The 17,514-nt window shown below is 45.1% G+C and overlaps 1 protein-coding gene across 5 annotated transcripts in view; it reads left to right on the top strand.

The window, feature by feature from the left end:
- Positions 1–323: 323 nt before the first annotated feature.
- Positions 324–17,514, top strand: part of fgfr2 (fibroblast growth factor receptor 2) — a 40,763-nt gene continuing 23,572 nt past the window's right edge. Inside the window, exons 1-5 of one of the 5 annotated variants that reach the window (XM_038736871.1) lie at positions 324–988; positions 3,079–3,334; positions 10,494–10,751; positions 11,102–11,176; positions 16,854–17,023. In XM_038736871.1, coding sequence (XP_038592799.1) covers positions 3,154–3,334; positions 10,494–10,751; positions 11,102–11,176; positions 16,854–17,023 — 684 coding nt within the window. In that variant the 5' untranslated portion in view covers positions 324–988; positions 3,079–3,153. The remainder of the gene's footprint in view (positions 989–3,078; positions 3,335–10,493; positions 10,752–11,101; positions 11,177–16,853; positions 17,024–17,514) is intronic. The other 4 variants (XM_038736872.1, XM_038736870.1, XM_038736873.1 and 1 more) reach the window with 4 other exon arrangements.

Raw genomic sequence — 17,514 nt, 5'->3', positions numbered from 1 at the left:
TTTTTCCTGAAATAGATGATGTTTTACACTGTAACACTTTTACTTAATAAAATGGTCTGAATACTTCTTCCACCATTGCAACATGTAAAAAATTCTGAAATACTATACTGTATGGCTGCTTTGTGCGTCTGTGTATGTGTGGGTCTCCTCCAGTAGATGTCATGCCTTGGCCACTGAGGGGCGTTGTTACTGCGGTCTGACAGGGGCCCCCTTGCATTGCATTGGAGCCAGTTTGAGCAAGTTGAGCGCAGGGCAGGCAGGCAGCGCTGCAGTTTGATGGGCGGAGGAAGGCAGGGCCCAAAGGCACTGTGGCCAGGAAGCGGCTCGAATTACACTGAGGGTGCTTGGGGGGGAATGACACCCACTGGAGTGGAGGAGGGCAGTGTGTGGAGACGTAAGGAGGAGAAAAAACCTAGTAAACCTGACAAAGCGTTTGAGAAACATTGCGAGGACCGTCGGCGGAAGAATAGAAAGAGACGCTCTTTTCACCAGGGGAACGCACACTGATGGATTTTATGACATTTTGCATCGGACAACTATCCTCTTGTACCTTTCAAACACCGTTGCACCTCCTTTTGTAGCTGCAAACTTTATATTTAGTTGACAAGTGCGCTGCTCGGGAACACTGGACATGATTTGCGCCCTAAAAGAAACTTGGTGACGGGGAGGAAAGTTTCTGGGGGAACGCGGTATGGTTTTCCGAGCTGTTTTGGAAGGATAACGCATGTAAACTCGGATTTCTTTGCATGGCATTGGACTACTCTGCCACTCCCGTTTGGAATATATCCTCTGATCTGAGTTGATGCCGGCTGATTGTGGAATAGTAAACTGACCAAAATAAAGGCAGCGCCTCGTAGATTTTTCTTTCTTTCTTTTTTTGGTGCATTGAGGAGTTGGAGAAATTCCTCCCTCTGGATTCAACTCATGCTCTCTCCTCTCTTATCTGTGCATGCCAAAACAGAGATCTCCACGATTTTATTCCTCCCTGGTAAGTATTTTCTGTTTACGTCCAAAGCTTCCTCAGATTCTCATCTGTCAAGGTTTCCGCTGTCAGGACAAACAGCCTTGGTGATAGTAGAAATGCTTTGCGCTTTTTGGTTTGCAGCTACTATTTTGTTTTCTTAGCGGAGTCTGCATGACAAACTGACAATTATTTGGCCACTTAAAGTTGAATTTACAGTTTCCTAACAATGATTCATTTGTTTAGACTTTTCAGAAGTCTGTAAAATGTGCAAAGTTCTCCGTAATAGTGAGAACTTCTGAAATTTAAATCCTACAAAATAATGCAATGCGCGTTATTGATATGTTGTTTTCTACCACCCTTCACTAAAGTAAAGACAGTGGCATTTATCCGTGTTTATTTTAGAACTATACAACACCTTGCATCATCACTTTAGGGCCCATTAACAAGTGTCCTGGTAATTTATAACTTTGCTTAATTTTCTACTTTGCGTTTATGGTGCCAATTATCCCGTGACCGCAGTTGTTTTTTCACTGCTTCATCCCGGAGCCCTAAATCACAGAGAAATTCCAAATGAGCCCCCATTGTGGAAAAGCCAACTGATTTGAATTTCAATAGGGATTCAATCAGTGCCAAGAAATTTCAATCGAACCCGGTTTAATTGAAGGCGGTTGTCATGTATGGAGCAAATAGCCTACCCTCATGTGTCCAAATGTCATGTCGTCAGCAAGGTGTTTAAAGAAAGTTTTTTCATGAATTATATCAACTCTTTTAATCTTAATTCTGTTTAGTTTTGTGGGTTTAGATTTTATTTAAACCGTGTTTTTCCTTTTGCCCTTTCGGTTCTTTCAGTGTGGTTAAATTTGATAGCTGCAGAATAATCCATTCATTTTCTTTATGGTGCCCTAAACATTAGACTACACACTCTTAAATGATGTCAAACGAATGGAGCCTATCTGGGTAATTCTGGTCTCTACTCAGCGTTAAGCCCGGCGGTTGATTGGTGCACTGATTGGTTACAATTCATTAATAATGCATACGTTTCAGTTGTTCTATGCAGACCTATTCACTTTAATTAAAAAAATCAAACCGGTGCAATTCCCTAATAAAGTTAGGATGTCGGGATAAATTCACTGATTCACCCCGACGTCATGTGCGCGTACACCTTGCGTGTCCCGTGGGGCCACTGAGGTGTGAATTAACGATAAATCAGGTTGCACGTTTTAAGGTTGGCTCAAACTACATGTGTCTTTGCGGGTAAAACCAATCTATACGTCCAGCTGGAGCAGAAGGAGCGCAGGGAAGCGTGACTTCCCCAAACCTCCAGAGACACTTCGGCGCGGTTGAACCGCAGATGTCTGGCTAAACAGATTGGTGTGTGTGTCCCAATATTGCAATATTGCATTTCAATTAAAGCCATATTTGTTTCACAATCAAGTCACGGAGACGCAGTAAGAGCCCCTTACAGCTACAGTTCAGTGGTGCAGCAGCGCGGGCAACAGGTTTTAAACGACTAAACCAAATTGGTGCCATACTGGCTGATATGTTCTCCAACCTGTGCCAGGGAGATTTTAAAACACATTGTGACTCATCAAGAATAGATTTTATTATTAATTTGAATAAGTCTGTTAAAATGATAGAGGAGATTAGGCTACATGGGTGTAAAAAACAGATTTTCGTGAAATTACATTTTAATTAACTTACAAAAGTTGAGTGACTCAGGGAAATACTGGGACCTACAGAGCTACAATGTACCTGAATTGGCTTCTTTTAAAAGTATTTAATTGTATTTAATTATAGATGTAAAAATAGATGCAGGGTGGTTGTGTGTGCCTCACAGCTTCGGTATGTTTGTGGCATGTCTTGTTTGACAGCATTTTGAAACACTGTGTCTTTGTTGCTTTCTCTTGCTTCATTTTTCTGTCTGGCGAAAAGAGGAAAATGGGACAGAAACAAGTTATTTGAAGTGCCAGTAATTATTCCACACTAACATATTTTCTCTATTTTTTCCTCTTCTTACTGCCTTTCTGTTCACACTTCCTTCTCCCTTTTCAATCAACACTACGCCACCGCCTTCCCTTCCTCCTCTCTTGCCATCTCTCTCGTCCACCTCACAGCCCAGGTGATTGGGTGAATTCCACTGAGTGACAGGCCGACCCGGCAGCAGTTGATGGTTGGGCGGACCCCCTCTGATGGGATCAGTGTCCAGGGGGAGGTGGAGAAGGGGGGTATGGGGAGCGCTGGCCCCCACTAACGGGATGGCCTCGTGGGCCTGGCTCCTGGCCGCTGTCTTGCTGTCCCTGCTGACCGTTAGCGTGGCCCGGCCGCCCCTCACCGCCACCAAGGAGGAGGAGGCCACTCTGGAACCTGAAGGTAAACAGCAGGGGACGGGAAGGCACAGAAAAGAAGGGCCTGGGTGGGAGCAGGGCAGAAAGCCGTTTGTGTGATTTGTTTTCAAGAGAGCAGGTGTCGATATGTGAAGTTTCTTTCCATCTTAAACCTGACTTTAGAGTTGAACTTTTACATCATTTCTTTAGAAGAATTCTTGGTCTTAGAATCCATGATGGTCCCCCTGAAAAATAGGGATATTTAGATTTATAACATTTCATACACTAAACTTAGAACAATAACAAAATAACAAGGGAATGACTTTAACTGTGTCCACTATTATTTTTACATCATCATCTTGAACTGTTAGCCCTTCTATCTAATTAAACTTCACTTTCATGTAAGATTTTGGGGGGATTCAGCTAAATAAAAGGGAGGGAAACATGTAACCTCAGCATGGCGAGCCTTTTGTTTTCCTCACGAGAGGCGTGTGATTCACACTTTTTTGTATTAGTCTTGCTGATGTCTTTGGTAATTTAGGGTTTACTTGAGTGTTAAAAGCAGGTTTGTGACCCTGTGTGGGAGGACAGGGGAGAGCTGTGAGAAGGGTGGGACAGTGTTTAGGCTGGCATTTCTCTCATGCCCTGCTTGCCTGGGAAGAAGCACAAAGGAAAGGGAGAAATTAGGATACAGAGTCCAGGGCTTTGCTTTGTTTCTTCGAGTCACGACTGCCGGAGCTATGTTTCTGGCAAAGTTTAAGAATTAAAATATTTGAAAGCCATCTTTTTATAGGCAGATTTGCAGTGAAAGGCAGTCTATATATTTTGAAGCTTCTCCATTTTCTGTCTCCAGCCTCTGAGTCTGGTCAGACCAGCTAATTAGAGTTGTTGTGATGGATGGTAACTCACATTCCAAAGCCCTTTGTTCTCGGGCTTTAATCGGCATGCTAATTGTAAGTTTGGCCAACAACAGAACATACCTTTTTAAAGACAACGCCCCCACCTCTCTCTACACACACATAGACTCTGTACCTTGTCTTGCCCTTTGCCCTAAGGTCAGGTATCATTCTTAGCTATCTCGCCTGAGCTCTCCTCTCCTGCTGATGTTTTTGTTGTTCTGTCGCAGACCGTTTGGCTCCAATCCGGTGGGTTCAGAGCCCCACATGGCCCCGGACGCTACGCTACATGGCCACAGAGAGGACAGAGGGAGAGTTTTCCAGAGTTATACAATCCTCCAAGAAAGGTCTAAGAGGATTTGTGCATATTTGACTTCTCCTCTAGATGGAGAGATTACAGAGCGCTGGGCAGCGGTGAAGTCATGTGACTGGAGATTAAGTGGCTAGACCTGGGGGTGGGGGGGTGGTCACATGATGGGGGATCAACAGGGCACAGAGAACCAGACCTGCTTATCTGATCCCAAATATCTGGCCTGCTTATCTGATCCCTGCGCGTGGCAAACATAGATTTGTACGCAGCTGCGTGTGATTGAATCAGCGTGTCCACTGCTCAACTTTGTTGTGGTCTCCTTCCATTCATTGCTCCCGATGGGCTGCACTGGTGTCACCTGTAAGGGTGGTCCTGCCCTCTCTGTCCTAATTACACCCCCCTACAGAGATGTTCAGGATTTCCACCCCCCCTCTGCCCTGCAGCCTCGGTCACTCTGCTGCCTGTGTGTGTGGGAGCAGTAATTATTGTAATATGTATTAATCAGATTGCATATCAATGTTGTCTCTATAGAGCCCACGCCTGCACCCCTGGTGGCCTTGCTAGTTTGTTTACCTGTGGCTGCTGTAACAGTAGAAGTAGAGCATGCACACTGGCTAGGGCCTCCACAACAGGCCTATTGTTATCCCTGTAGCCACTACTACCAGTATCTATGGGAGTGTTTACCTTGTCCAGGCACTCTCCGTTTGCACTGTGATTAAAATACTCTGACTGAGCTGAATAACAATGATACCAAACTCAGAAGGTGTGTGCGTGTGCGTCTTTAACATAGATTTTCTCTGCTCTGTGGTCTGTTGAGGCCCCTCTTTGCATATAATGTGGAATAAGTGTGGCACCAGGCACACTGGAACGCAGGCTGAATGTGTGTGCAGCTGACAAAAGTCAGCTCATGGTTTGGCTGTTCGTTCCTGTACTCCCTGCCAAACTCTGTTCTTCTAAAAATGCTCTGATCAGCATGTAGGCAAACACTTCAAAACAGCTGAGTGGTTAAAATAAATAAAGGCTGCATTATGTCTCAAGGATTCTTTCATGCTCAGGGAGACACGAAAAGGATGGATGCTTGTCAACAAAAGACGAGTTTTATTTCTCGAAGTGCGTCTGGGCGCAGTACGAACATAATTCAGCTTATGTTAATCAGAGTAGCAGTTGCGTTTATTTCATTAGCGGTCATGGCGATTATTTACAGCTAATCAAGATCATGGTTTTCAGAAGACTGTTGGTAGTTGTGTGTTGCTGTGTGTGAAGGTGGGAATTTCAAGGAAGTGCAGGCGTATTACCCATCTGTAATACTGTGCTGTCTAAACAGTAGGAGTACGGCTGTAAAAGTGTCAGCAGGTCAGTTAATGGCATGGTGTTTGTGTGTGTGGCTGTGGCGATGGCAATGGAACTGAACTCTAAACAAACACAGCGTGTCAGCCGGTGGTGTGACCAGGGGGCAGTTGTGCTGAATATACGGCCTTCACACAATGACTTTTATTAGCCAGCCGTTGGCGGTGTTAATCCTGAAGGTTTGAGTGTGTTGATGGTTGTGAGTGTGTGTTTGTGTTTGTACTGTTATTTGCCTTGGCTGATGTGCCAGAAAATACCTTGTCGCTCCACCGCTCAATCTCACACCTGTCTGATAAGAGGCTGGGAAGAGCTGCTGTCTGTGCCAGCTTGTGCCTCGGGTCTCAGTGGACTGTCCGGTGTACCGCAGGAGGCAGAGTGAAATCTGAGCCAGCATGGACAGGGTGCAGGAAAAACCTTTGATTTGAAGAATAGTGACGCAATTCCCCAAGTAACAAAACAACAAACAACATAATCATGAAATGCATAAAGGAATTTCTTGTCAAAATCTGTGAAGCCACAGATGTGTTACCATTTTCAATTATTAATTCATTTACAACAACAACAACCGTATATATTGTTTAGTAGTCATGCTGAAAAGTCACAGATTTGATTCCTGCATCAGCCTTATATCAGCACTGAGCCTCAGCCTGCTCACTTTTCTGGGAAAAAGTATAGCTTATAAGGTAACATGTGTTTATAACAATTAAATTAAATTATATTCTTGGTAATCAAGTGATAATTTCAGTCATTTCTCAAATGGCATCTCCAAATTGAAGATCTTCTGCTCCCCTGTTTTATATAATTGTAAATGGAATACAATTGGGTTTTGAACTATTAGTTGAACAAAACAACACATTCAAATAAGTTGCGACGGGCATTGTATCACCGTTGTACGACAATCCATATACTAAACGATTAATCTAAAAAAGTATTGGCAGATTAATCGATAATGAAAATACTTATTATTTGCAGCCTTAGTTTACAATTTGAGCTCAAGCTTAATCTCAAGAGGCCAGAGCAAAGAAGAGGGAATCTGTTCTCTGAGGCTCACTATATCTTCAACCTAAGGAGATTTTGAAGATATGGGGTGGCCAGTGGGTTAAAGGGGTCGGGTGAGGTTCAGGGAATGCCTTGATGAGGGGTGAAGGGGTGGGCGAACAAGAGGGGCTGTTGCCATGGATGCCAGCAGGAGCCAGTTCATGGAGCTGCCTCTTTTGTCATAATAAAAAAAGTAAGGCGGGATTTGAATGTGAAAGGACACGGACATCAGAAAAGTGGGAGAGACAAAAAGGGGGAGAAAAGTCCTGGGATTTGACTGTGTGACGAGGAAAGAGGGAAGGAAAAAGGAGGGATAAAAGAAGAGCAGCAGAGATAATGTGATTTGGCAGTGTGTGTGTGTGTGTGTGTGTGTGTGTGTGTGCGTGTGCCTCCGTCATTACATTTAGTCCAACTATCCTGTTGTGCGGAACTCCACAGGGAGGAGATGGGAGAAGAGACTTGCCTCTCTGCAGAAGTAAATTCATGAATAACATGATTTCTTTACGTAAGAAAATAAACTCCGCCCACTGCCGCTGCTTGGTTCTCACAGGCTTGACAGACAGACAGACAGACAGAAAGACAGACGGGCGAGCAGACGTCAAGGGGACATTGATGAGAATAGCTTGCTGCGTTTTTGCCTCAGACACTCAGGCTGCGAGATTAATTCTTGCCAGCCAAGACGGTACGAGTGAGGACGAAGAGATAGCGAGGAGTAGACAGCGTGAATCTATCACGCCTGATGACACTTATGATAGCTGTCAGAGAAAGAGACAGAGATGGCTCCTGAAATGGAGATGTGTTTTACCAGAAGAGAGGCAAAATGATAATGATGGAGGGAAGGAAGAGGAGAAAGCTGTTTGATAGAAATTGAGCAGAAGTGTGAGTGCTGTGAGATAGAGAAGCTTCCCGCCCCCTCCTGTGGTGCAGAGGGGGATGAAACTTTGCAGAGATGAAAAATCTGCAGTGAAGTGTTTCAACTCTTCAATACGGGCATGTGTCCCTGGACTCTTGTAAACTGTCTTCAAGTGGAGCAAGGTGTGTGCCTGTTGTGCACGGTATGATACATGCATTTATTAAGGTGTATACTCGCTTTTCTCAGTGTACAAGGTTCCTTTAGGTTCTTGCTGCATTCACCGTGTGTGTGTGTGTGTGCGCGCGCATGTTTACATGACACAGGTTCCCATGAACAATCAGGCATGCGGTCCGGTGTCAACAGGTTTAGGAAGAGTCCAGGGTTAGGTCAGCAGGGTCAGAGGGGTTGGGAGCGGGGGAAGGAGAGGGCAAAGCTGAAGGGAAGGTGAAGGAGCAGCAGCAGCAGCAGCAGCAGCAGCAGCAGCAGGAGGAGGAGGAGTTGATGGAGGGGGACAGATGGACACAGCAGAGATAAGAAAATAATGAAGGCAGAACTAACACATGCATGTTTTCCTTAATCAGACTCACCATTTGGAGAGATTCCTTTCCTCTCTTCTGCACTCCCCTCCTTCAGTCTCTCCTTCGCCTCACCTCTCCTTGTTGCGTAACACACAAACACACACACACACATCCATACGTCTGTTTGAGTATCATCTTTCTATGAAGCAGTGCCTTTCCTTTCTCTTCAATGTGCTGACAGACAGTTCAGCCAGGTGTTGCATTGCTACATCAGCCTCATTGAGGGGGCCCACCATCTTGAAGTTGTCCATACCTGCTGGCTTCCCATACACTACACTGCTTTGTGTCCTGGTAGTTATGACATCTCTAAAGCTCTAAAATCCTTAATTAAACAATAATGGAAATGCTGAAGCCGGTGATAATGTAAAAGCAAAGGCAGAGGCCTCCGGTGTGGAAAACCACGTCGTAAAAAAAGGTAGCGGAGACAGCTCCCATCAATCAGCACAAGAGCTCCACCTCTTATCAGACCACACACTCAGACCTGGGGGGCAAAGGAGGAGTTAATTATTTCCGGATCGAAGGAAAGAGAGAGAGAGAAAAAAAAGACAATACAGTAACTGTACCTGTGTGTGTCTACTTGCCCAAGGGGAACGTTTAGAGACTTGCACACATGCCTCGACCGCTGGGTTGTGGCGGAATGACTTTCCCTTCCTGTCGAGGGGAGTGTGTACTTTACATTTAATACACACGTAGGGCATAGGGTGGAATCTTGTTGAAAAGTTGTATTGATGTACAGGAAAGGCTGGGAGTGCCACTGCCTCTATAATTATACCTATCAGCCTTCAGTCAAGCAATACATATATCTTTATCACTGGCCTTTTTGTATGTTTTTCCATTGTTGCAGCTTTCCTCTCTCAAATCTTTTTAATACCTCTTTATTTGCCCCTTTCCCCTGTGTGTGTTTTTTTCCATTAGAGAAAAAAAACACACGCACAGTTATGGACATTTTTGTACTGCAATAAAGACAATCTGGAATGTCTTTCAGTGTTTTTCTCAGTGTGGATGGTTCTATGAGATCTATGTGCTGTGTGAATGTACACATGTGCGCATGAATGTGTGTTTTTCTGTGTGTGTTAACGGCCTCAGGGTGACTGGAATTGGCTTCAGTATATGTATGGCAGAAGCCGGCTTGTATTTCAGGCAGGTTCTCCCCCTTTTTTGCTCAACATTCAGTCACAGTCTAGAGCTTGCATGGATCCGTCATATATTGGACATTTACCTTGTTCTCTCCGTGCGGTTGTACAAGTCAGAGGACACAGTGTACACGCATGCACTCACAGGTGGACTTGGATTTTCTCCCAGACGTGAAGGTTTTATGCACTTTGGAGTCGTGCAGAGTTTCTTGCTCTCTGCCTTGGCCGGCAGATCCTGTGTAGTGGCTGTAGATCCTCCATGGCCGTGTTATGAAAGAGAACGAAGAGAGAGAGAGAGAGATGGAAAACAGAAGAGTCAGGCTACAGCCAGGTCAAGGTTTTCGAAGCTTAGGTGCACAGACAAAATCAGAGAAACACCAAAAATCAGAGCACCCCCCCACCCTCCCGTCCCCCCTCTCCCGTCCCCCCTCTCCCGTCCCCCCTCTCCCTTTCCCTGCCTGACGACCGCTTCCGTCCTAGACATTTCTGGCTGCTTTCCTCTCTGATGGGCAGACGTTCTGGAGTTTTATTATTACCTTCTTTTTTTTTTTTTTTAAAAGCTATAGAGATCTGTTCGTACTGCTCCTACTCACCCACACACGCTGGCTGCTTGGCATCTATGCTAAAAGGGATGGATGGTGGTAGCGGCTATCTCTCAACACAGTGATATCTAATTCTCACCTGCTCGCAAAGCATCAATTGTTTTTTGCTCTACACATGCTGCTATGGCCATAACTGCATGCTCTGAATCTATAAACGCCATCACACTGCACACTTGATAACAGAATAGTGGTCTTTTCAAAGGGCTCCATTTCAAATGACTGACTTGGAGTTTGTGGTAACGATGTGTTGGTGAGACGGTTTCAAAAATGGGCCTACTCTTTTCTGTATTGCTCCTCCTGTTGATTTAAGTGCATCCATTAGGGGTTATGTGGTGTTTTTGTTTCTTAAACTTTGGCTTATTTCTTCCTCTCCCACCTCTCTTTCCTCCTTCTTGTGCACCCTCCTCCTCCTCCTCCAATCCGTCCCCCCCCCCCATTTGCTCTGCAGACGCATCCAACAAATACCAAATTTCTAAGCCCACGGTGTGCTCAGTGCACCCGGGGGAGGTGCTGAAGCTGAGCTGCCCTCTGCCGCCGACGGGGACCATCACCTGGACCAAAGATGGCAGCTCTCTGGGTACAAACAACCGCACGCTGATAGAGCAGGAGGTGCTGCAGATCCGTGATGCCACGGTCAAGGATTCGGGCCTGTACACCTGCACCAGCATGGGCAAACACACGGTCTGCTTCATAGTGAATGTCACAGGTGAGTCAGGGACAAGACAGGTCAGGATTTGAAAAGGAGTGTGGAGATTTAGGGTTGGACTGAGCTTAGAGTCCAGGAAGTGGCCATGGAGAAGATGTGGCCAATGGAATTGTGTTCTTTCTGAATAACTCTGGGGTGAGTGTGTGTGTGTGTGTGTGTGTGTGTGTGTGTGTGTAAAACTATAGCATCACACGACCAGATTTATCCAAAAAGGGCCCCACTCTCTAGCATTTTATTTTTTGTGTTTGCAAATTTGCGAGAAAGCGAATGCATGAAAGGTTGTGCATGCAGTAGTGTGGTGTGTATGTGGGTTGCGAGAGTGTGGCAGTAACCGTGGTTACTCTGTGCAGATGCCATCTCGTCGGGGGATGATGAGGACGATACAGAGCGATCGGAGGACACTGGGGCGGACGGAGAGCAGATAAGTGAGTATGGGAGGAATGAAAGAAGGGATGAATGAGTCAATGATGCGCTACCCTTCATCACCAACCCCCACAGATAAGGAGCCTTTGAGCAAGCATTAACGGTAGAAGCCTGTGGGTGCACTGATCGGACTTTTGTTTTCTCTCCACAGCCACTTTCTGTTCTCGTCTGTTAAATGACGTTTCTATGTGAACTTAACCCCCCATTCTCCTAGCAGCTGCTGCTATTTTTTTCAAATATTAAATGCATAACCACCAACATCCTTCACTTTATATGGTCTGCATGTTGTGATTTCAGTGAAAGCAGCAGTTGTCACAGTGAAGATGCACATTTTTGGAATTTTTTAAAAATAAAATGGCATTTTAAAGTAGCAGGTCTCCCCGAAATTCTTATGTACCTCCTTTGTTTTAAGCCATGTCTTGGTTTGAAGAATGCTGATTGTGATAGCCAAACACTTACAAAGACTTAGTCCCTAAGTGAAATAATCTCCTTCTCTTTGTCAGTTTTTATTCGCACAGTTCAGATTGTGATTAAGGCGGTAGAGAAAGTGGATGGTCTCACTTCTTTGGGAGTGGGGAGGAGACAACAATTAGCAACGCCAAAACTCATGTCTTAACAATCCTGTTTAGGTCTATACTTTATTTTGAGATTTTGGAGTGTGTATGTGTGTCTCCAAGGAATACAGGGATTCCTCACATTCCTTTAGCTAGTGTCCCTCAGGTAGTCAGGCCTCATGGAGCCAGCCAGCCAGTCAGCTGGGCTCATCCATTATGAAAGACGCCCATCTGGACACAGTTACCCACCTGATGGGCCTGTTTGTGTGTGTGTATGTGTGTGAGAAAGAGAAAGTTTTCTACCCAAGTGTGTCTATGCGTTGGCATGTATCAGGGGTAGTAATGGGTTTTTGTAACCACGTGCACACATGCATGCGTTCACATACACATAATGCTCAGTGAAGTAAAGATGAGGGCTTCCACATCTTGTTAAAATTCTCCACACGCATCGTGCCTCACAGTGAGCCCTCCTCCTCCACTTTTGGGCTGACTGTAATTGCCTGAAATCCATTAAATATGGGGGGAGAGAGGAGGAACTCAGCAAGAGGAAGAAATGGGGGGAAAAGGGAAAAGATCCAGGCATTCTGGTGGTAATAAGCCATTTGAAAACAAAGAGAAAGCTGTTCTGGCAGTACAGTCGCATTTTCTCGCCGTGTGGGTTTCTGAAAATTCAAAACCGAGATTATTATTAAAAGAAAGGGGGGAAAGGAGGAGAGGAAAAAGAGGCAGCGGGAGGAAGGGGAGTTTGTTGGATCAGTACCAGCACTTCTCTGAGCATGGCGTGGAGCCTTGGCCTCGGGCCGAGGACTGGAGCGAGGGAGGAGGGTGCGTGTAGGCGTGGGAGGGAATGAGAGCGGAGAGTACGGGGTGTAGCTTTATATTCGTGGCTCTTTTTTCTTCTTCTTCTGGATCGCTCAGAATGGGTTGGGCATCAGGCCACCGCAAAAACAGAGCATTTTGATTTGACTTTGTAAAGAAGATTGAACAACATAAGCTGGTGGAAAAAAGTCAAATAGTGACAGAGTCCGCAGTGTTTGTCCATCATCAGCAGTGGGTGGCGTTATTGGCGGAGACATGGAAGAGCCTCTGCAGGGATCTGTGAGGGAAGCGGTGTTTAGGGAAAGGGTGAGGGTTGCTGTGGTAGTTGGTGGAGGGTATGTCATGATGAAGTTAAAGAGCCATGTGGAGTTTTGCTTTCCCCTGTCCTATTGACGACTTTAGTCATTATTGTGTCTCATTGTGTCTCACTCATTGTCATTGTGCCTCCCTTTTAGTTAAAATCGCAGCTATCAGGATTTTCATGGAAGAATGGATCCATCTCCCCAGCATAATTAAAGTGACAGAACACTTGCATGCAGCTAAAGCAGTCGTGCACAGATCAGACAGAACAGTTTGTCTCCTGTTAATGAAAAAGCTCTTTTCTGAGGTACTGACAGGACAGGACATCTCCTATGAAGTGAAAAAAATCCATCAATCTATTTAATAAATAAACTCAACTAGGGTCTCCAGGGTGCAACTTTAAGTTATTAAGGATTATGGCCACTGTTGGAAAACAAATGAGAGATTTCTGAAATAAAGTCATAATATTGTGGGGAAAAAGTCACATGAGAATAAAGTTGTAAGTTTATGAGAAGTTTATGAGAAGTCTGAAGTCATCATTTTTAGAAAAAAGGTTTATGGAAATACAGATGTATGGGTACAAGACAAAAGTCCTAAAGTTAAGAAAAAGGTTTTGACATAATGTTTTTAAAGGCCCTGAAAACCTATTTACTCAATCGACAATGGGTAATGGGTTAACTTTGAGCAGTTTTTGGCTATTTCCAACAGCAATTTCAGTAGTTTTGTTTTTGTCTGAGCTCAACTCACTGATATTAAGTGGGTGAGGAAGGTGATAACTGATGATAAATGGTGTGAACGTTGTTGCACATTTAGTAATGAATATGTAATCATTTCAGGGATTTAAAGGTTAGAGTAGTCTATCAGCTTACATGTTAAAATGAGGGATGTGCAGGATCTACAGTTATAGGTTTCACCAATAACCACTAATCACAATAACCATTATCATAGCATCTCCAAATTTGGTGATTTTAAATTTTCAGAAAAATTCTTTCAATTCTCTGCCCTCCTGAAAACAAGAGTGTCTCTCTAGCTCAAGAAAAGTTGACATTTTGGAGATATAGTTTTCACCAGTGGCGTGGGGTGGGGTAAATTTTTGGGGAAACCAAGTGAGAGGGGATGTTCTTTTATGAGGGCAATTATCTAATGTATTCTGCTATTACAGTGCAGGGTATAATTTTAAACAAAATTTAATCCTACTTTAAAGATGCAGCACTATCTGTAATCAATGCACACGCTAAAAGTTGCATTTAGCGAGATGTACTCAGTCACTCTCTCCCCCCAGATAGCATACATAGCCCGCTGCTTTTAAATGAAGCATTCACAAGCTCAATCAGAAGACGACTGTCTGACTACTTCTTAATGCTAGGCCAAATGTTCATAACACAACATCACTTAAGACTGACAACCGAGTACCAGACCAACAGAGTATTAACAGTTATTGAGGTAGCCTAACCTGGCCCAGTGACCTGTGGCAGGTGCTGTCTGTGGTGCTCATTATCTATGCGTACACAAGTGACTATTCATTTGCAGCTAAATCCAGGCAAGCAAAGCAAAACAAACAATATAACCACATCACAAATCGCACAAATAGCTGCAGTTCTGTCCGAAACCCCTTTTTCCTCTCCAGGCCAGCTCCAGTTTTGGCGTTGGTTTTTGGTCAGATTTGTTGCTGCTGTAGTGGTAGTTTAGTAAAACTATTTATTATAACGAAAAACTCCAAATCTCCACCCTCCATAACTGCACCAGCTGAAGTTGCTAACAGCTCCCGTCATTTCATCTGAATGACGTTGATCGCATGTTGTGATTTGATTGGTGTGAAGCCAGACAGCGGCTGACTAATCACAGTTAGGCAGTGGCATGACAGTAGCCTCATCTGATTGGTTAATCATTAAATTTTTTTTCACAAAGTGATGCCAACTCTGCCTGGCCTCCTCGCGTAGTCAGACTGCAGGTCAGTCTACGATGGTGCAATATAGTGTTTCACCACACGTCCAACGCATTACATTTAGAGGGGTGCTATTTCCCTTATTGTAAAATAGTGAGAAATGGCCAAGAGATGACAGCAACAGCTTATAAGATTTATCTAAACTATAAAAATGTGTTTTTATTGAAATGATAAATAGAGTCTGATAAAAACAGAGGAAGCCTGGCTTCCCTTGGCTTCTGGGAGAAAACGCCACTGGTTTTCACAGGGCCAATTCTTTTGAAACTGTATTCTTGAAATCTTCCATTGTTTCACCTAAAATCCATTGTACAAAGTTGCCTTGTTCAGCTTGCACAGATGCATGGTAAAGAGGCGGATATCGCAGCTTAATGAGAAATCGTGTCGATGTTGAAATACAACTTTGGGTCACTGATGGATTTAGCTTTCCGGAGGAACTTAGAGAGAAAAAAAATCTTGACTCATAGTGCAGGAGTTAGATAACCTCAAATCACCCCAGGCCATCTTAGGATAAACAGCCGTGAGTGGGGATCCGGATGCACGGGGCTTTGGGGGAGGCGGGGGTTCCTGGAGCCTACAGCAGTTGGGCCAGGGAGAGTTTGGCTTCATCTGGAGAGAAGTCTGAGGGTTGTCTCGTTTGAAGTACTGCCCCTCCGGACGGAGAGCATGGGAAACAGCGCTGTTCACCTTTCATGTCCCAACCTCACCGTCTGACCCGGCTGCCAGTTTGAGGTCAGAGGTCGTTTCGGAAAGACGGCCTCGCAATAGGCCAGTCTCCACCTAATCTGTCTCTGTCTGACCGGACGGAGTGATGACAGGAAGAGTGAATGGAGAGAAAAGGAGGGGACTGAGAGGTGAGAAGATGCAGGAAGAGAAGCACAGATAGTGAGAGTGAGAAGGAAGAAGAAGAAAGGGGAATGACTAATTATAGGTTGAGCACTTACCATATGCATCCATTCAGGAAGGAAGAGCACTATTTACTGACTTTGCTATCCAAGTATGCGTGACTTGTCCGGTTGTGCGTGCCAGAGAAAAAGATGGGAGGTGTCTCATAGTATGCAGATTGGACAGGCAGGGATAGAGAGTGTCGGGAGAGTGGGGGGGGGTTTTGGAAGCAAATATTCTCCTGGGATGTAAACTTAAGTTAGACTGTCATACTAAAGTCAGTAGCGGTCCTATCATGTGGGTATTCCCTCTGTTGCTTGTACTCCGGCTATATGGAGAGGAAGTGATTGTGTGGAAGACCGTTTGGGTTGTTGTTTGACTTTTGAGTTCCTCTTCCCCTCTGAGCCCCATCTGCTTAGGCAATCATGCTCCCAGGTGCAGAGAGAAAGGGCGGGTGGGGGGCTCGGAGGAAAATCCAGCTGACTAAGAGACAGAAATTGGGAGAAAAGAGGGAACCAGAGAATGGACAAAACACAAAGAAGGTGACAGATTTCAGTTGGAAAAATGGTTTGACATTGATAAAATCTGGACAAAAGTGAGCGTGGAGAACTCCTGAAATCCTTCGTTAAACGTGACATTCATTTTATCTCCTGATGGCACATAATGATTTTCCAGGGGTGATAAGCATCCCTGGCCCTGCCGTCCATATCTAGCCAAGTGACAGGCAGATAAACAGGGAAGCTATGGTAATTGGAGGAAGTGGAGGGAGAAAAAAAGCTGCTAAGTGGAATGAGATGAAATTGAATGTGATGGTCTAGTTACCCTCTTGGCAACGCCCAGGCACTTTCTCCCCTCAGAGCTGATGTTTTTTATCCCCTTTGCAACACCCCGCCGAGCCTACAGGGAAAGTGTGTGTTCTTATTTTACTGTGTGAGTGTGGAGCTCTGGGTTGTGTTATGGCAGACGGCGGGTCAGTCAGTGTTGCTGGTGGAGGAGGTGTGTGTGTGTGGGGGGGTCCTCTGGGAGTGTTAGGAATGGTTCAGGTTTGGCTCCTCTGCAGTCACGCTTCCATGTATATCTGCCTCAGCCAGTCCACGGCCCTTGAGCCAAACTGCTAATGCTGAGGACATGATTAGGAAATCTCACCCTGACTGAACACCAACTGTTCTCTGGTTGTAGGCGGCCCATATTGGACCTCGTCAGCAAAGATGGAGAAGAAGCTGCATGCGGTGCCAGCTGCCAACACAGTCAAGTTCCGCTGTGCTGCAGGAGGCAACCCCAAGCCCAAGCTGCGCTGGCTTAAAAACAGCAGGCCTTTCCGCCAAGAGGACCGCATGGGAGGGTATAAGGTAGGCTAAACAGTAATACATCATACTTTTTATAACAAATGTCAACTCACTGCCTTCTCTTACTTTTTTTACTGCTTTCTGTGCTACAGTACATCTGGCCATTTTGTGAACGTATTTACAAGGGACGTCAAGCCTTGTTCTTCCAATCATTCCCTGGCTGTCCTTTCACCCCATTTCCACCCTTCACTGGAGAGATGGGAGGAGAGTCGACAGAGGAAAGGAGGGCAGGGTTTCTGGTGTGAAATTGGAATTGGTCATCCGTGCGCCTCCTCTCACCAGGATACTTTGCAGAGCCTCTCACTGTAACTCGAAATGGTTCTTTACCCCCAACAATTAGAAACTTAAGCCCGGGACTTAAGGGTTAAATGCCACCAGACAGTAACATATAGAGAAAGTAGGTAGCGTCAGGGTTGAAATGAGTTGAGAATGCTGAGGTAACTCAATCAGGGAGAACAGGTCCCACTGGCTTCGGTCAGAGACTAGTATGTGAA

Source organism: Micropterus salmoides, unplaced genomic scaffold (assembly GCF_014851395.1).
Source record: "Micropterus salmoides isolate LMB-PRFRI ecotype aquatic unplaced genomic scaffold, ASM1485139v1 Ms_hic_scaffold_22, whole genome shotgun sequence".
Taxonomy (NCBI): domain Eukaryota; kingdom Metazoa; phylum Chordata; class Actinopteri; order Centrarchiformes; family Centrarchidae; genus Micropterus; species Micropterus salmoides.
The sequence above is the reverse complement of the archived record's forward strand: the minus strand, read 5'-3'. Positions and strand labels throughout refer to the sequence as shown.